The sequence below is a fragment of the Alosa sapidissima genome, chromosome 11 (assembly GCF_018492685.1).
Source record: "Alosa sapidissima isolate fAloSap1 chromosome 11, fAloSap1.pri, whole genome shotgun sequence".
In the NCBI taxonomy this organism is placed as follows: Eukaryota; Metazoa; Chordata; class Actinopteri; order Clupeiformes; family Clupeidae; genus Alosa; species Alosa sapidissima.
In genome coordinates, this window is record NC_055967.1 from 21,922,635 (window position 1) to 21,943,563 (window position 20,929).

The following is a 20,929-nucleotide window of genomic DNA, read 5'->3' on the forward strand; positions in this document are numbered from 1 at the left end:
ATACAGGCCTCAGCATCCAGCCTTTTCCCATCAGTTTAGGAACACAAGCGGAGTGGGAATTACAGCAGCTCAGGCCAGTGGAAAGAGGCCTGCACACACACACACACACACACACACACACACACACATTACAGCAGCTCAGGCCAGTGGAAAGAGTCATGCTCTCTCTCTCTCACACACACACACACACACACACACACACTCATCCAAATGCCTCAGCTCCAGATACACATTCACACAAGAGAAATAAGCGCTTGCCAAAAAAAAAAACGTTTGAAAGGATAAATGCACGTCAGTGTCACATAAAGCATTCAGGAGAACATCTGTATAAGTATAAGTATAAGTATATATACTCTTTTGATCCCGTGAGGGAAATTTGGTCTCTGCATTTATCCCAATCTGTGAATTAATGAAACACACAGTGAAGTGAAGCACACACTAATCCCGGCGCAGTGAGCTGCCTGCAACAACAGCGGCGCTCGGGGAGCAGTGAGGGGTTAGGTGCCTTGCTCAAGGGCACTTCAGCCATGCCTACTGGTCGGGGCTCGAATCGGCAACCCTCCGGTTACTACTCCGAAGCGCTAACCAGTAGGCCACGGCTGCCCAAATCTGTGATCTCTGTGTGTGTGTTATTGGAGATGTTGGGGTGATCTCTGTGTGTGTGTTATTGGAGATGTTGGGGTGATCTGTGTGTATGTGTGTGTGTGTGTGTTATTGGAGATGTAGGGGTGATCTGTGTGTGTGTTATTGGAGATGTTGGGGTGATCTGTGTGTGTGTTATTGGAGATGTTGGGGTGATCTGTGTGTGTTATTGGAGATGTTGGGGTGATCTGTGTGTGTTATTGGAGATGTAGGGGTGATCTGTGTGTGTGTGTTATTGGAGATGTTGGGGTGATCTGTGTGTGTTATTGGAGATGTTGGGGTGATCTGTGTGTGGTATTTTGCAGTCGGTTTTCACACTTCTCTTACATCTTCATCTTTGATCAGTTTCTCTCCTTTCTGTCAATCTGATCTAATCCTTATTGCTTACATGTTATCCTCTCTCCCTACATCCCTCTCTCCCTCTCCTCTCTCTCCATATCCCTCTTTACCACCCACTCTCCCTACATCCCTCTTTCCCACCCACTCGTTATACATCCCTCTCTCCCTCTCTCCCTCACTTCATCCCTCTCTCTCACTATACATCCCTCTCTCCCTCCCTACATCCCTCTCTCCCTCACTTCATCGCTCTCTCCCTCTCCCATCCTCTCTCTCCCACTCCTCCCTTCTCACCCAAGCCTCTACTATTAGTGTCTCCTCCATCCCTCTCTTCAGCCCCCTCTTAATCCATCTCTCTCTCTCCTCTCCCTCCATCCCTCTCTCTCTATCCATCTCTCTCTCTCACTCCTTATCCCTCTTTCCATTCATCTCTATGTCTCCCTCTCTCTATCCATCTCTCTCTCCCTCACTCTATATACCTCTCGATTCATCTCTCTCTTGCTCTCTAAATCCCTCTCTCTCCACCCATCTCTTTCTCCCTCCCTTTCTATATTTCTCTCTCTCTATTCATCTCTCTCTCCCTCTCTCTATCCATCTCTCTCTCTCTCTCCAGCGCAGCGTGTCGCCAGAGTGGAGAGGAAAACGGGGAGGAGTTCTTCCTCTGTGACTGGAAGAGATGCATGCTCTCAGCGAGGCACGCAACAGCAGCACAACACATCTGACAAACTCACACATACACACACATGCTCTCTGTCACCATCTGACACACACACACACACACACACACACACACACACACACACACACACTCGCACATACTCTCAGACACAGTAGCACAACTCAACTGAAACACGCACACGTGTGGCCTCTGTCACTATCTCACACACACACAACTCACACACACACACGCTCTGTCACCATCTGACACACACACTCTACATCACACGCTAATTCTCCCGTCACTCTGACACACACAGCATCTCACCCTGGCGGATTTCTAGCCGGTCAGCCTGCCTGTGTTGGACGGTGGCTTCGGACAGCTGTGCATGACTGTAGCAAAGGTAAGTGATCTGAGAGGGGACATGTGTGCACATAGAAACTGTCTCTGTGACCAGAGTAGGGACATGGATGTGTGGGTAGAGTAGTGGGAGGAGTGTGGGTAGATGTGTAAGGTTATGGGTGTTGGGTTATAGATGTGTGAGGTCATGGGTGTTGGGTTATAGATGTGTGAGGATATGGGTTTTAGGTTATAGATGTGTGAGGTCATGGGTGTTGGGTTATAGATGTGTGAGGATATGGGTTTTAGGTTATAGATGTGTGAGGTCATGGGTGTTGGGTTATAGATGTGTGAGGATATGGGTTTTAGGTTATAGATGTGTGAGGTCATGGGTGTTGGGTTATAGATGTGTGAGGATATGGGTTTTAGGTTATAGATGTGTGAGGTTATGGGTGTTGGGTTATAGATGTGTGAGGATATGGGTGTTGGGTTATAGACAGTGTTTGGAATAACGCCGTTTAAAAGAACGGCGTTAGGTAACGACGTTATTTTTTCAGTAACGGGGTAATCTAATTAATTACTTTTCCCGTCGTTACAACGCCGTTAACGTTACTGGACGTTAAATGCGGTGCGTTACTATGCATTGATTGAATAAACTGTGTAATCCGAACGCACCACTGGCTCACAGCTAGTGAGGAGGTGGGTTAATAACGACATGATTGGCTAAGGCAGAATCATGTTTCATGATAGCCAATCAGAGCCAGTGTTTTTACACACTAGCCAGCACACGCGCCACACACACACGCACCAGCTAAAATAGAGATTTGACGAAACAGCAGAGGTCAGGAGCAATCCGATGAAAAGTTGGCATTTTCAAGGTGGAGATATAAGCACTAGTTCAAATTCATTGTGGTCAAAGGCAAGAATGTGCATGTAATGTGTACATTATGTCCAAGAGCGAAGACTTTGTCGGCATCCGTTGTAACCAACTCTAATTTAATGAAGCATCTCAAACACGCATCTAAAGCTAGTGGCCAAAAACACCGATACCTCCACCACAGATGATAGCTCGCCATCCACTAGCAAAGAAGGACTCGGAGCAAAGTCCTCCAAGCAGCAAAAGCTAGATCTTTCTGCCTCAAAACCTATGACACAGGCTGAAGTCAACCGTATAGGTCTGTCGATGTGCAATATCTTGAATTTCCCCTTGGGGATCAATAAAGTATCTATCTATCTATCTATTAAATATCGAAAGTTATGTAGCCTACAAACACCTGTCTATTCTACTCATTTCAACTGCCTGCTCACAAAATCCAAATTCTTTGACATATAGCAACTTTTTTTTAACAGTAACGCAAATAGTTACTTTCCCTGGTAACGAGTTACTATTATCATAGAGTAATTCAGTTACTAACTCAGTTACTTTTTGGAACAAGTAGTAAGTAACTATAACTAATTACTTTTTTAAAGTAACGTTCCCAACACTGCTTATAGATGTGTGAGGTCATGGGTTTTAGGTTATAGATGTGTGAGGTTATGGGTGTTGGGTTATAGATGTGTGAGGTTATGGGTGTTGGGTTATAGATGTTTGAGGATATGGTTGTTGGGTTATAGATGTGTGAGGTCATGGGTGTTGGGTTATAGATGTGTAAGGTTATGAGTGTTGGGTTATAGATGTGTGAGGTTATGGTTGTTGGGTTATAGATGTGTGAGGTTGCAGCTGTTGGGTTATAGATGAGTGAGGTTATGGGTGTTGGTTTACAATATAGTTGGTTATAGATGTGTGAGGTTATGGTTGTTGGGTTATATATGTGTGAGGTTGCGGCTGTTGGGTTATAGATGTTTGAGGTTGTGGCTGTTAGGTTATAGATGTGTGAGGTGTTGGATTATAGATGTGTATTATAGATGTGTGTGAAGTTGGGTGTTTGGTTATAGATTTATGGTTATGGGTGTTGGGTTATGTGTGAGGTTATGGGTGTTGGATTATAGATGTGTATATATGTGTAGGGTGTTGGGTTATAGATGTGTGAGGTTATGGGTGTTGGGTTATAGATGTGTAAGGTTGTGTGTTGGGTTATAGATGTGTGAGGTTGCAGCTGTTGGGTTATAGATGTGTGAGGTTGCGGCTGCTGGGTTATAGATGGTTATAGATGTGTGAGGTGTTGAGTTATAGATGTGTATTATATATGTGTGTGAAGTTGGGTGTTTGGTTATAGATTTATGGTTATGGGTGTTGGGTTATGTATGCGTATAGATGTGTGAGGTTGTGTGTTGGGTCATAGATGTGTATAAATGTGTGAGGATATTGGTGTTTGGTTATAGATGTGTGAGGTTGGGTGTTTAGTGATAAATGTTTATGGTTGCTGTTGGTGGTCATATACTTTTCATTGGCACACTGAAAAGAATTCTCCGATAGGTTTTAGAAATTGGGAGTAAAGGGACGAAACTGTACAAAAAGTACAAAAGTACAAAAAGTACAAAAAAGTACAAAACTGTACACGGTTACTCAAAGTAAAACTACACAGTTGAACAGGTACACAATGGCTTACCTGAAGTCTATTTGTAGTCTCAGACTGGTTGGTGTTCAGTTTTCTCTGTAAGTGTTTTCAGGTATGTCTGAGACTTTGAAGAAAAGTATATGACCACCAACCACATGCCTGCATGCCTCTTCTGCAAGCAATGGAAGAGATATGAAGAGACATTGAGGTGGGGTCAGATCAAAGGTTGATACTGGTTGTTCAAATAAAAGGTAGGCTAAGATAAATCCTTACGCACCTTGTCATGATTAGTTTATGTGTTGATACAGTTAAAATAGAAGGATCAATTATGGCGTTGTTGATCTGAATATGTTTTTTACAGTAAAGTTAACGTTTTTTGTACGTACGGAGTGTTTTGTAAATTTATACAAAATAAAAGACTGAAATATACTATTTACATAAGTATTCACACCATTGTTATGACGCTTGCAATTGAGCTCTGGTGCATCTTACTTATCAGTTGTCCTTGAGATGCTTCTCCAACTTGATTGGAGTACACCTGTGCCTAAATTAATTCACTGGACATTATTAGGCGGGGCACACATGTAAGGTCTCACAGTTGATGATGTATGTCAAGAGTGAAAACCAAGCCACAAGGTCGAGAGAATTGTCTGTAGACTTGCGAGACAGGGTTGTGTGAAGACACAGATCTGGGAAAGGATACAAGAAAATATTTGCAGCATTGAAACTCCCCAAGAGCACGGTAGCCTCCATCATTCTCAAATGGAAAATATTTTAAACAACCAACAGTCTTCCTAGATCTGGCCTCTCAGTGAAACTGAGTAATTGGGTACAAAGGACCTTGGTTAGACAGGTAACCAAGGACTCAATGGTCGCTATAAGTGAGATCCAGAGTTCCTTTGTGAAGATGAGAGAAGCTTACAGAAGGACAACCATTTTGAGTTTTGACATAATGAGCAAAAAGTGTGTAGGCAATAGGCAAAAATTGTAAGGTTAGGGTCAAGTTAGGAATAGGGTTAGGGGTAGGAGTCAGTTTGGATGTGGCTGGAACACAAGTCATGTCACGCAAGCTGAACAGATCTGGTAATTCTGTCTATATAGACAGTAAGATGTCCATTTGTGTGTGTGTGTGTGTGTGTGTGAGTGTGAGAGAGAGCGTCTGATGGGGTAAGCCTGAACAAGCACAGGAAACATCTGGGTCTGAGAGAGGAAATAAGACACAACAAACCAGGAAACACACCTGAATGGTGAATGGGCCTCACAAGACACAATACATGTGTGTCAAAGCAGCTGTTTGTGTGTGTGTGTGTGTGTGTGTGTGTGCACGCACGTGTGTGTGTGTATGCGTGTCTGTGTGTGTGTGTGTGTGTGTCTGTGTTTGGTAAGGTTAGGCACGGATGCTAATACAAAGGAGTGCTCCCCTGGGGCATTACCCATAACACACACACACACACACACACACACACACACACACACACACCATAACACACATGATTCATAATGGAGATTTACCCATAAAACACATGATTCATAATGAGGAACAAAAGACACACACTCATTTTAGCCAGGTCTGGGGATTAAACACACACACACACACACACACACACACACACACACACAATACACATCATCTCTCATTCTTACTTTTGTCATTCTTATTTTGATTAGGTCTGTATTAGTGCATGTGTGCGTGTGTATTTGTATTGTTTGAGTATGGGCACATGTTTGTGTGTGCAAGTTTGTGTGTGTGTGTGTGTGCATGTCTGTATGGTTGCATGTGTGTCTGTGCATCTGAGAGCAAGAGACCAAGAGAGAGCAGCATCACACCACATAACCTTACGGCTTCTCTACACCAGTGATCACCAGCCAACCTGCTTCCAGATAGATAGAGACACATACATTATTACATGACATTACAAATACATTACAAGAACACTCAGACAGAACATGGTAACACTCAAGACTGGTGAAGATATAACTGCAGTGATAGTCTGTCAAGCAGAGTTTGTACAGAGAGCTGCCATTAATTACAGTCTACACTCTGGTGCATGTAGATTTCCTGGCTGTCAGTCCCCTGACCCCGGGCAGCACATCTGTAATGAGGCTCGTCCAGGTCACTAGTAGCACGTATGTATGTAATGAGGCTCGTCCAGGTCAGTAGCAGCACATCTGTAAGGAGGCTCGTCCAGGTCAGGAGCATATTGCTGAGATCTCTCCCAGCTCCACTGTGCCTGCAGGGCTTCTGCTCTGCTGCTAAATCTGCTCTCTGCTGATGGCAGAAGTAGGTCAGTGTTTCTATTGTTCCAGATTACTGACAAATATGGAATGAATTCAAACAATGTGGCACACAGATCCTCATGCATCAGAGACATACTGACACCATGCATGTTTGTGTTGGGGTTCATGTTAGGATGAGGGCAAGGGCTAGGGCTAAGACCCTCTGCTCTAACAGGGCAAGGTCATTTCTTCCGGGCTTTCTATGAGTTACAGTATTAACAGTGATGATGTCATCAAAGATGCCCTACTCCCAGAATACACTGAGAGATGAAAATTATCTTGCGAAAAATTAGGTCAGAGCCCCAACGTCAGAGCAGCGTTTGAGCCGTATGTAGGGCAGCAAGGAGTAATCCAGCTGGCATCCCCCCCCCAGTTCTACTGCCCCCACCCCCCCATCTAGTTCTACACATCTCCTGATGGTTCAGCGCACACGTTTACACTTTTGTCCAAAATGAATTACAATGACATCCATTACATAAACATTAAAATGAACAAGTCATAGAGCCTCAATAAAAAAAATACTAATATTAGTAATAAACTAGGTAGAATTTAATAGAATAATAACAATAACCATATATATAAATAACATATATACACCACGTCTCTGTATGAATTAATTTGTTAGATGCATGGTAAAGAAGATCCCAAAACATTAGGTTAAACAATAGGAGCATTAGGTAAATCACACACATACACATACAGGGCACAGGCAGTGCACACACATACACGCACATGCACACACGCACACACACACTCAGGGCACAGGCAGTACACACACATAGGCAGCACAGTACAGCACAGGCAGTACACACACACGTACATACACACACACACACATACACATGCATATACACACACACACACATACACACGCATGCACAAACACTCAGAACACAGGCAGTACACACGCACACATACACACACACACACACACACACACACAGCAGCATGGAGCTCATGAGTAAAGGAAAAGACCTGTAAAAATAGCTGGAGGGTCGGCCAGGGTGGGAGACCGGGTGGGCCAGGAAAGGCTCCCGTCCAGGAAGAGGACAGGCGGTCTGTCGCCTGATGACCTCTCTCAAGGTCATGACCCTGGGGTGACCTCAGGTCGTGGCTCTGTCATAAAGATGCTTTTCTGCCCCGGTGGGTTTGTGTGAGGACAAGGCGGGGTCCAGCGGTGTCTCCCTGGCAGCATGACCCCTGATCTCTTTACACATTGTGTGTCCTCATTAGCACGCTAACGCTAGTGCTCAAACAGCAGCTGATCCGCACAAAGGCTCAATCCTTAGCACAGCCGCTAACGACCATCAGCCCACTGAGTACACTCACACACACACAAACACACACACACACACAGTTGATTTATCTTTTTTGGAATGACCAATACTGATTAAAACAACACAACTTGCACACAACTCACCTGATAATACAAACATTGTGCTAATAGCCACAACCATGATTAAAAAAAACATTAAAGGGATATTCCACCATTTGGGGAATTACACTCATTTTCCACCTCCCCTTGAGTTAAACAATTGATTTTTACCTTTCTCAAGTTCTTCCAGCCGTTCTCTGAGTCTGGCGATACCACTTTTAGAAATAGCACACACTTCAATCACACTGACAACACATTGGATGCACTTAGATATTTACATACGAAGTACAATCATCTCAATATAAAAAAAACTGCTAAGATTGAAGATTAACTGTGTCTGTGTCCTGTGAATTCTGTAACTGGAAGTGTGTATCTTGCCACTCTCCAATAACCCCTTTAAGTCAGTTAGATTTATTTGCCTATTAATCTGCTCATACATTTGTTCTGTTGGTTTCCCAGGATTGACATTCTTGGACGAACATGAAGTTGTGCTAAAAATGAAATCAACTCCTGGCAATCTGTTCACACCCACACGTGCTGCAGAGTGGGTTCCCAGACCCTCACACACACACACACACACACACACACACACACACACACTGCAGAATGGGTTCCCAGACCCTCACACACACACATGCTGTGGAGTGGGTTCCCAGACCTTCACACACACACACACACACACCCATGCTGCAGAGTAGGTTCCCAGTGCAAGTGTGATTGAGCTGGCTGACAGCAGGTCTGGGGCAGGACAGTGACAATGTGAACTTTTCTGTTGCTCTAGATGTCATGGCGGCCCGTGTACCGGAGCTCTAAGTTCCGGAATGTGTATGGCAAAGTTGGCGGCCGAGAGCAGTGTTTCGATGGGATCCCCGTCACCAGGAGCGTCCACGACAGCCATTTCTGTGCCGTCAACGCCAAGTTCCTGGCCGTCGTGACCGAGAGCGCAGGAGGAGGAGCTTTTGTTGTCATTCCGGTTACCAAGGTAACACTGTTACTGTAGTCACCTGAACCCATCTCTGAATAAGGCTCTCTGTTGTCCTCAGTCCACCTGTAGACACTGCACCCCGTTCTATTGTCAAGATAACAGGGAAGACATTTTAGGGTCTTTTGAGATTTAACTCTGCAGCTGACATCACACTCTCATCAACCCACACTTTTATCACCACACACACACGGATCACCTCCCCCACACACTCATCATCCTTCACACTAATCCCCCCCCCCCCCCCCCACACACACACACACTCATTACACCACACACACTAATCACCCCAAACACACTCATCACCGCGCACACACACTCCTCTCCCCAAACATACATTTATTACCCCACAGGGTTGTATGTTAACCTTTTTGCATCCACACTTCCACACACTCATCATACACTCATCTTACACCGCACACTCATTACCCCACACACTATTAACCTCACCTAATTCCCAACCCCACTCAGTCTCTTAGTCTCACACACCCCCTCGGTCTCTGTACTCAGACATCTGAGGGACAGAAAGGTCTGAGGGCCTCAAAACGCAACATCAGCACCCCTCAGTGGCCACTGGGGCACATTGCAAGCCCTCAAGGTCCTCTAGGTACTTGCCTAAAAGCAAAGTCCTTTTAGGCAAGTCCCTTCACTTCATATTTTGGGCAAGTCCATATTGCAATGCATTTTGGGCACTTATCGGGCATATTTTGGGTAGAAATGCGTGCGCACAAGGCTTCACAACACTAACCTTGCTCCAGCAGCGACACACAACACATGATTGGCACAATACACAACACATGATTGGCACAATACACAACACATGATTGGCACAATGTATTCACATTTCGACTTTTTTTGCCGCGAAAGGGGTGGGATATGTGTAGACAACGGCCATAACGGCCATGGTGTTACAAACTAATCCCATGCATTTCTATGGAGGATTTTTTGAGTGCTGCGTCTCCATTAGAAAGTCTCTGCTCAAAGTCTCTAGGTGATAAGATCTTCTCTTTCTCTCTCTCTCAGGCAGGGCGGATAGACCCAAACTACCCCAAAGTCTGCGGCCATCAGGGCAGTGTTCTGGACGTCAAATGGAATCCTTTCATGGACAACATTATAGCCTCATGCTCAGAGGACTGCTCTGTGAGTTTCAGCACACACACACACAAACACACACACCGAGGCTGCAGGGGCTACTCTCGGCAATACCCTTGGCCCTGAGCAGCTCTCAAGTGAACAAGATCAGGTTCCTATATAAAATAATTGGGAGAGTTTAGTAACACCACATAGGTTGGTCAGAAATTAAATGGATTTATCTTCTTTGTTGCTTGCTCATTACACATCCCACATTTCTCTGTGCGGGTAAGGTGGTATCAGGGTGGTATCTCTGTAAGCGGGTAGGGTGGTATCAGGGTGGTATCTCTGTAAGTGGGTAGGGTGGTATCAGCGTGATATCTCTGTAAGCGGGTAGGGTGGTATCTCTGTAAGCGGGTAATATGGTAGAATATCTCTACTCTATAAATTGGTGGTGTCATTGGCTGGTTGAGAGCACGTGATGGGATGAATGCTGATTGGGTGAATACTGACTGCTGATTGGGTGATTGCTGATTGGGTGAATGCAGATTGCTGATTGGGTGGTTGCTGACTTCAGGTGCGTATTTGGGAGATTCCGGAGGGAGGTCTGAGGCGGAACATGAGCGAGTGTGTTCTGGAGTTGTTTGGCCACAGCCGCAAGGTGGGCCTCGTGGAGTGGCACCCCACCTGTGCCGGACTGCTGTTCAGCGCTGGATACGACTTAAAGGTGAATACACCTGGTGCTCCCACTCATCTAGTTCTGTCTCTTCAGTCACTTCACCTCTAGACAGAATTATAATGTTCCAAGGTCATGACTCATGAGTTCTTACAACCCCCCCTCTCTCTCTTTCACCCTCTCCCTCTCTCGTCCTCTCTATTTCTCTGCACCCCCCCCCCCCCCAAGATCTTAGTGTGGAATTTGGAGATGGGCGGAGCCGTGAAGGTGATTGACAGCCACTCTGATGTCATCCTCTCCATGTCCTTTAACACGGACGGCAGTCTGCTGGCCACCAGCTGCAAGGACAGGAGGCTACGTTTGATTGACCCTCGGTCTGGAGATGTTCTTCAGGTAGGAAATAGAGACACAATCCATGCTGTATATACCTCAAAAAGGCAAATGCTTACAGGTATAGTCCTATAAGCAATTACACATTCTAAAGTTCTGGAAAGTGTTCCAGCCAATAAACTTCAAGACACAATTGTGCTGCAAGGTTGTTTCAGGGACAAGGACTATGCCTTTACAGTTTTTTCTGATTGCTTAAGCACATTTTTTGTAACTATGGATTTTTTCGCAAAACTCTACACACAAATAGGAAAACCTTTCACCCAATCAGCAAAACATTGTAGTTCTCTTGCAAAAGCTAACACACCTTGCTTAACTGTTCACACCTTCGTAAAAATGGTGTTTTCGGATCACACAGTAAACACAAGCCATCACAATAATAAGCACACAATGTGCCAACTACACACATAGTATGAATCAAAAACACATCTGGCTTTTGCTTTCTCTGTGCACAAGGTAGACTGTCAGTTTGAGGTCATGCTTTTGTCATAGTTCTGTAAACATACAGGGATCCAAACTTCAAGTATTGGTGTTTATTTACACACATCAAAACAAACACAAGTGTGTTTTTCCAAGTCAAAACACAAAATAGCAATTTCACTGAGACAAAACAAATCAGTCTACATCGGGTCGTCTCTCTCAACATTTGGTCTACATCACATGCAATGTCCTAGTCCAAGGCACCGGGGAAAATATATTCTGGAATGCCGTATCCAGGCCCGACATGACAATATCCCCACATGTAGACTGATTTTTTTGCTTGTATAAAAGGGCTATTTCTTACTCTTCCTACCCTTCCTCTTCCCCCTCCTCGTCCTCCTCTTGCTCCTCCTTGTCCTCTTCCTCTAACTTCACCTCCTTGTCCTTGTCATCCTCTCCCTTTCACTTCTTCACCTCTACGTCCTATTCTTCAGCCTCCTCTAATTCTTACTCTTCTCACTCTTCCTGCTCCCTCCATTGTACCCATTGTACATTACCTGTGGCTTATTTATAGTGCTTAGGCTGATTGCAAAGTGAACTAATTATCTAAAACAGTTTTCACATGAGAAAGTGTGCCAGAGAGTTGGCAAAATAGTGTAAATAATAGCCACACATGTGTATAGATTTGCTAGGAGTGTGTTGATCATTTGGAAATTGAGTGTAAAGCAGTGAGTTGTGTTTACAGTTCCGCAAAAAGAGTGCTGTGCAGTGGATTGTGCCTACAGTTGTGCAAAGTGTGTGTTACAAAATTGCAAACTGAGAGCAAAGCAGTGTTTGTGCTTTTAGTTTTGCAAACTCAGTGAGTGGTTTTGCTATAAGTATTAATAGTTTTAGAAATTGTGCTATAAGAATCACGGTTGTGTTTAAGCATTCAGAAAAAACTGTAATATCATACACATTAAATAAAAAAAGGTGATTAAAGACTGACTTCACTGTTCAAATTCCTCCCAGGAGGCTGATTGCAAGAGTCACAGAGTAAACAGGGTGGTGTTTCTTGGCAACATCAAAAAGTTAGCAACAACAGGCGTCTCGCGATGGAACAGCAGGCAGGTTGCATTGTGGGACCAGGTACTGTAAACTCACTTCCTGTACACTCACTTCCATCACTATTTTATTGTAAACTGACTTCCGTCACTATTTTACTGTTTCATAACCACATGATATAAAGTGAGACCAGGTACTGTACACTCACTTCTATTTCTTGCATCTCAAAAAACTAGAATATCATGGAAAAGTCCATTGCCCTGCACAGACTGAGAGATTAGAGGCTCAGGAAAGTACTGCCAGTGTTTTGACTTAATTAGCTGATTAGAGCTCTTCTCAGGTCTCAACATTTCTGTATTATAAATTATTTATTGTAATATTTTGAGATACTGGATTTTTTATTTCCATGAGCTGTAAACACTAATCATCAAGATTAGAATAATCAAGATTAAAACAAAACAAAAGCTTGAAATATTTTACTTTATGTGTAATGAATCTAGATTATATGTAAGTTTTCTTTTTTAAATAAATTTCGGGGGAAAATGAACTTTTCCATGATATTCTAATTTCTTACTCAATACAGCACATAGTCTATGATACAGCTCTTGAGGTACAATGTGGTATTACAAGAGAATAATATGGTCCGATAATGGAATAGGGAGTATAATATGGTCCGATAATAGCTGGTTAGCATGCTAATACTAGTGGCATGTAGGCAACACAGAGCATGGGTATTCTTCACATTATGTCCAAATGGAAAGGGAAATGAATAAATAAAAATACAATTAATGCAGGAGGACCTGTCCATGCCCTTGGTGGAGGAGGAGATTGACGGCCTGTCTGGACTGCTCTTCCCCTTCTACGATCCCGACACACACATGCTCTACCTGGCGGGCAAGGTGCAGTCCGTGACAACTCACTACCCTCACGCCAGCATCCTCTCTAGAAAGCACTCACGCCATCACAACCCTCACGCCATCACAACCCTTATGCCATCGTCCTCTCTAGAAAACCCTCACACCATGACAACCCTCAAACCATCGTCCTCTCTAGAAAGCACTAATGCCATCACAACCCTCACGCCATCACAACCCTCACACCATCGTCCTCTCTAGAAAGCACTAATGCCATCACAACCCTCACGCCATCACAACCCTCACACCATCGTCCTCTCTAGAAAACCCTCACGCCATCGTCCTCTCTAGAAAACCCCTCACGCCGTCACAACCATCACGCCATCGTACTCTCTAGAAAACCCTCACGCCATCACAACTCTCACACCATTGTCCTCTCTAGAAAGCCATCACGCCATCACAACCCTCATGCCATCACAACCCTCACACCATCGTCCTCTCTAGAAAATCTTCACGCCATCACAACCCTCACGCCATCGTCCTCTCTAGAAAACCTTAACGCCATCACAACCCTCACGCCATCACAACCCTCACGCCATCATCTCTTTAGACAGGTGTAAATCACAACTCTACCGCCATCATCTCTTTAGACAGGTGTAAATCACAACTCAGAACTCTTCTCACCTGTCCGGCCTGAGAACTCTGGGCCCTGACAACAGGAGCAAAACCAGAATATTAACATGGGGTTTAGGGGTGGGGTTTAGTTCGAGGGCGGGGTTTAGTTTCATATGTTCTGGAGGGTAGGTCACATCCAACTGACACCATTTTTGTGAACTTTTCACCAGGGAGATGGAAACATCAGGTACTATGAAGTCATTCCAGAGAAGCCATACCTGCAGTTTATAATGGAGTTCCACTCACCTGCTCCACAGAAAGGTCTCGGTAAGAACTGCTATTACTATGTGCACTAGTCACACATCTGTATGGTGCTGCCTCTGGTCTGGATGCATTGTAGAGGGTGTGACTATGGTTAGGTTAATGATAATAACGATGACGTGTACTTACTCAGGTATGGGGGCTAAACGTGGACTAGACAATAACGATGACGTGTGATGTCTAAATGTGGACTAGACCAGGGGTCCCCAACCTTTTTTGTACCATGGACCGGTTTAAAAACATTTTCACGGACCGGCGGGGGGGGGGCGGCGATGTGGGGAGGGGGGGGTGCGTTTGGGGGTTCCATGTTCCATATGTTGTGCATGCATTACTTGAAAAGAACGAGCTCCAGTTATGTATGAACAGTGAAGGTAACAAACTCTTAACAATGTGAAAAACGTGAACTTTAAGTGAAAATTTAACAATATGAACTATGAAAATTGAACAACTTGAAGCTACATCAAGTGTGAACATATGCTTAACAAAATATGGGAACAAAACATGGGAACTAAACGTGCATTACGAATAATCAGTGGGAGCCCTGTGCTTGTTGCAACAAGAAGGTTCCATCTGGGGGTGATGGAAGACAGTGACACCCTCAGTGTGTTCGAAATGTCCAGTCGATTGCGCAATTTGGTCTTAGTTGCAGTCATTGCCGAAAACCCGGCCTCGCATAGGTACGTGGTGGGAAATAGTAGCAACGTTTTCTGCGCTTTTACGGCTATCTCTGGATATTCTGCTTTGGTTTTGATCCAAAAACCCGCCAGAGAGGTTTGCTCAAACACAATTTTAAGACCACCGTCATTTGCAATTTCGATCTGCTCTTCCTCCTGCGCTGACATGTTAGGACTATTCGGGATATTGACAAATGGGTTGCGGACCCATTGGTTTGCCGTGGATCTTTGGAGGATGGGAAGTAACGCTCAAACTCATTTGAAAGCGCAACAAGGTGATCGCGCACCAGCTGCGAGAGAAAGGGCCCTGCCTCAGTCTCTCCCAAAACCCCCACTACTGTTTGGAACATATCAAATACATCCCGGTCCACTCGTCGTCCCCACAAATCAAGCTTGGCTTTAAATGCGGTGACTTTATCTGCCAGTTTAAAGACAGTCGTCATTCTCCCCTGGAGTGACAGGTTGAGGTCATTAAGCAACCCGAATATGTCACACAGGTAAGCGAGTTTTGACACCCAGTCCTCATCACTAAAATGTGCAGCTAACGGTGACTTTTTTTTCTGTAAGAAATCTCTGTAGCGGCTCTCGCAACTCAAACACTCTGGCCAGTGACCTGCCCCTTGACAGCCATCTGACCTCTGTGTGCAAGAGAAAAGGCGTTTGTGCTCTGCATCCATTTCTTCACAGAGCTGCTCAAATAAGCGAGAGTTGAGTGTGTGTGCTTTAATGTTGTTGATCATTTTAACTACATCAGTTAATACCCCATTCAACTCGGGCGACAGTTTTCGGCTAGCCAGCATTTCCCTATGAATGATACAGTGTGTGGGCTCGCAGTCAGGGGCAACCTCTCTAACCCTTGCAGTGAAACCGGACAGCCGTCCGGTCATGGCTGCAGCCCCATCAGTGCATACGCCAATACAAAAAGACCAGTCTAATTTTCCAGACACATAACCATCCAAAGCCCGGAACAGTTCTGCAGCTGTGGTGTTCGTTGGAAGTGACAGCACACACAACACATCCTCCTGAACATCCTCCTCAAATATGTACCGGACAAACACCAGCAGCATTGCCTTATTTTCAACACCAGTTGACTCATCAACTTGGATAGCGTACCACGGTGACCCATTCACCCTCTCTAACAACTGTGCCTCAATATCCTCTGACATATCATCAATTCGTCTATGGACAGCGCTTGCAGAAAGCGGTACCTGAGCTATTTTTTTAGCTGCAGCCTCCCCAAGGAGTTCATTGCACATGTCTTTAGCAGCAGGCAGAATTAACTCTTCCCCAATAGTAAACGGCTTCTTAGCTTTAGCAATCCGACTAGCCACTAAGTATGAGGCTTTTAGCGCAGCCACGTTCACCGATGTAGTTGCTTTAAGCACTAGTTTTTGTCCTTCTTGCTCGCGTTTCTTACGCTCAAAGAACTCAAGGGGTTTGTCTTTCAGTGTAGGATGCTTGGACTCTAGATGTCGAATTAGCTTTGATGGTTTCATTGCTTCGTTTGACAACTTATCGCCACATACCACACATAAAGGACTTGGTGCATGCGAGTCACTCTGCGAAACCATATTTTAAATATGACTCGTCATATTTCTTATTGAATGACCCCTTCTTTTTCTTTGAGGTATCTGGCTCACTACCATCATCAGTGGGTCTTTTTTCCCCACTACCCCTTCCAAAGAAATGCTCTAAAGATTGTTGTTTTTTGTTGCTCATTCTAGCAGTTTAGCTAACTTCGTGTGACACTACCGTTAGCGAAGAACTGATCAAGTGAAGTGAGCTGACGCAGCGCTTTAGGGAATATGTAGTGTTGAAGGCGGGACAGAGACAGACGTAAGAAAATAGACCTTGCGAAATGCAAACATGCGTGCAATCAAACAACTGCATATAGGCCTATGCCATGTAAAAACGTGACATTATTGTGAATTAAATTGAGTTTATTTGGTTTGCATTTGTTTTGTTTTTTTAAACTCATGTCGTAGGCTACGGCCCGGTGGTTGGGGACCGCTGGACTAGACAATAACGATGTGTAGGCTACTTGTCAGGTGTGATGCCTAAACGTGGACTAGACAATAACGATGACGTGTACTTGTCAGGTGTGATGCCTAAACGTGGACTAGATGTGGGAGCTTGTGAAGTCTTCCGATTCTACAAGCTGGTAACACTAAAGGGGCTGGTGGAGACTATCTCAATGATTGTACCACGCAGGGTAAGTCATATTACGCAGGGTCACTGCGTTTCTGATCGCCAAAATAGGGGCCATTGTTATCTTACTACTGGAGCGGAAGAGCATTAATTACTAAGCTAAAGTCAATCACACCACAAATTGCCTCCAAAAACATTTCAGGGTGTTATACAAGCTAGGACTGCCACTGGTTTAGTGTGAACAAGAGCATCTAGCCTATGATTGACAGAAGGTAGGTACGCAACTTACGAAAGCAGTTAAAATTGTTGTAAGTTGTGTCTTTCAACATTGTGAGAGAGGGTGTGCAAGCTGGGCAGCAGCACTTCCATTAAGCAGTTGCAATTTGCACAATTTTTAAAAGCAGCACTGAGGTGCCGTGTTTGTGAACTTGAAGGCATCTTTCAGTAAGACAAAGCAATGATCTGCTGTCTGTAAGAAATGCCTGGTACAGTGTCTGGGATAGGCGTCTAATAGACTAGATTATGCTAATCTAATGTTTCACATAACATCATTAATTAAATAATAAATAAAAGGGGAAGGTATCAATAACAGTGCCCATAGAAACATTTGAACTGCAGTAACGCACAAGTAATGTAACACACTACTTTCCATAAAGAGTAAAGAAGTAATGTAAGGAATTACATTTTTTTACAGTAGCAAGTGTGTAATACATTACTTTTTTGAGTAACAAACCCTAACACTGGTGCAGACACACAGGTACACACAGGCCTGTGCAGGCAGACACAGACACAGACACACACACATAGGCTTGTGTAGACACCCAGTGTTGTGTGCCAACAGTCGGAGGCGTACCAGGAGGACCTTTACCCCATGACAGCAGGACCAGAACCAGCACTCTCAGCAGACGAGTGGCTAAGAGGGGTCAACCGAGGTATGAGTCCTCACCAAAAACACCTCCTCTCCTCACACACACACCTCTACTCCTCACACACACACCTCCTCTACACCTCACACACACCCCTTCTACTTCTCTCACACACACCTCCTCTACTCCTCACAAACACCTCCTCTACTAACACACACCTCCTCTACTCCTCACAAACACCTCCTCTACTAACACACACACACACACACACCCTCTTCTCCTAAGACACACACACACACCTCTTCTACTCCTCACACACACACCCTCTACTCCTCACACACACACACCTCTGCTCCACAAACACACCTCCTCACACACACCTCCACTCCTCCTCATACACCTCCTCTACTCCTCACACACACACACCCTCCACTCCTCACACACACCTAAACTATTACGCATAAACCTCCTCTATTCCACAACCTCTTCTCATCATACACTTTCTCTTCTCCCTCACTCTACACACCTCCTGTACTAACACACACACACATACACTTACACTTACATACACCTCCTCTTCTTATCATACACTTTCTCATCTCCCTCACTCTACACACCTCCTGTACTCTGTTGAAGATTGTGAATGTGTGTATGTTCATTCACATGTGCATTTGTGTGTGTGTGTGTGTGTGCTATCCCAACAGGACCAGTTCTGATGTCCCTGAAAGCCAGCTACAAGCCACCAGGCCAGAAGGCCACCCGGGCCTCCAGACAGGGGAGGAGGCCGGGGCCCGTGCACAGCATCGACCTGCTGGAGAACGTCCCGCCAAAGACCCACAGCGAGGTGTGTGTGTGTGTGTGTGTGTGTGTGAGCCTCACACCAACACAGTATCAAATAAACACAATATTGACCGAAGAATACAATTTCTGTTGAAAATATTTTGTGGACACCCTTCAACGAACTCTTGGTGTATATTCCAACATAATACTAGGACTCAACAAATGTCTCGACTCGACTGTAGAAGAGTGTAGCACTATAAAAAAATGAAAAGAATTAAACTATTTTTTTTATCGTAGAGCCTGTTAATCTGTGGCATGACACGCACATTCCTCTAGGAACTTGTGATTGTAAACTGATAAAGCAAAAAGACACAACTTGGGAGATTAGCTTAAGCTAACTGTTGAATGACATAGTGACATAGGATTTCAGTTTACAGTACATTACATACATAGAAGTTGCAAGTTACATTAACATTCTCATGCTTGTGCTGTGCGTGTGTGTGTGCTATGTGTGTGTGTGTGTGACTCCATGTACATAGCTCCTGAGGATGTTCTTCAGACAGGAGGATGAGTTGAGGCAGATGAGAGAGGATCTGGTGCAGAAGGACCAGAGGATCCAACAGCTGGAACTGGAGCTGAAGAACCTGAAAAACAACAACTCCTGCTCATGACCCCTCACCATCACCCTCCGACCCCCCGACCCCAACCCTCTCAGGAGCCTGACACTCATAAAGCACTTCAGCATAGACGCCTCACTGTCGACCCTAACGAGATCCTAACTGTCGATCCTAACGCCCCCTCGAACTTAATCTCCCTCAAACTTCCTAACGAGTTTCACCCCCTCAAATTTACTCTCCCTTAAAGGAGAATTCCGGCGATTTTGCACATAGATCTGTTTCTCAAGGTCACAGTTAAAATTATGCCCCCAGAGTATAGCACTGTAGCTGCCTGCTACTATAGCTGTTGGCTGCAGCAACTCGAGCTAGGTAGCACCGTTTTTGTTGTTTTATTTTGTATGGACAGTACTCGGTGACCTCGAGAAACGGTGATCTATGTGGGAAAAAAATCTAAGTTTTCCATTAAACTAAATAAAAGCTCCTCTCCTCTCATAAAACTACTCTCGCCCTCTTAAATTTAACAACTGTACGTCCCCTCACATTTATTTTCCTTCAAACTACTCTTTCTCACTCTCTGATGAGTGAGATGTCTGATAAGAGGACATGGAGACATTACTCTCAGCTCTCTCATAAGACATGGAGACATTACTCTCAGAAACTGGAGAGATTACTCTTAGGTCTCATCGGAGGACATGGAGACATTACTCTCAGGTCTGATGGGACATATGAGATTCGAGGACATGGAGACATCACTCTGCCATGGTGGGTTACTGCTGCCACCTCTTCTGTAGGACATTTATGTGACATTTTTAGCATGGGGCGATATCTGTTCCTTGTATTTCAGTTATTCACTCCTTATTATGAGCTCATGTTCAATGCGTTGTTCCTACATCCCAAAACAGCAGTAATCTGTGCAGTGTAGTCCTACACCTTCTCAGCCATCGACAGGAGGCAGACACCCCACCCCCAATGCTGACACTGTTAAATATATGTACTGTAAATACCTTCAAACTCTTGAAAATAATCTGTTTGCTTATAAATACCGTTTGCTTATGTTGACTATAAAAATTGACCACTTCTACATTATGCAAGTGATTGAAGCAGGTCACCCATCAGTATCTCTTATATGTGTTCATTCAGGTTGAACTTTTTCTACTATCAGCTGATCTGGTTTCAATGGCCATGCTCTCATGTGATGCTCTCTGACAGGTCTGTGATGACCTAGGGTTAGGCTGACGGGTCATCTCTCCTGTGATAACCTAGGGTTAGGGTTAGACTCTGATGGGTCAATCTTCTGTGATAACCAGTCAGAGTCTAACCCTAGGTTATCTCTCTGGTGACTGGAAGGG

At 44.6% G+C, this 20,929-nt stretch overlaps 1 protein-coding gene across 2 annotated transcripts; it reads left to right on the forward strand.

The window, feature by feature from the left end:
* Window positions 1-1,568: 1,568 nt before the first annotated feature.
* LOC121723779 (coronin-2B-like) lies at window positions 1,569-20,661 on the forward strand. 2 transcript variants are annotated; one of them, XM_042109871.1, is made up of 12 exons: window positions 1,571-2,039; window positions 8,907-9,107; window positions 10,131-10,247; window positions 10,756-10,905; window positions 11,083-11,247; window positions 12,673-12,789; window positions 13,500-13,604; window positions 14,405-14,501; window positions 17,269-17,381; window positions 18,159-18,249; window positions 18,888-19,027; window positions 19,503-20,661. In XM_042109871.1, exons 1-12 carry the CDS (start codon window positions 2,025-2,027, stop codon window positions 19,632-19,634), a joined length of 1,443 nt encoding a protein of 480 aa, XP_041965805.1. In that variant the 5' UTR covers window positions 1,571-2,024; the 3' UTR covers window positions 19,635-20,661. The 2 variants fall into 2 exon arrangements, with proteins under 2 accessions (XP_041965806.1, XP_041965805.1); XM_042109872.1 differs by lacking the exon at window positions 17,269-17,381 and having other exon boundaries at window positions 1,569-2,039.
* Window positions 20,662-20,929: the final 268 nt, after the last annotated feature.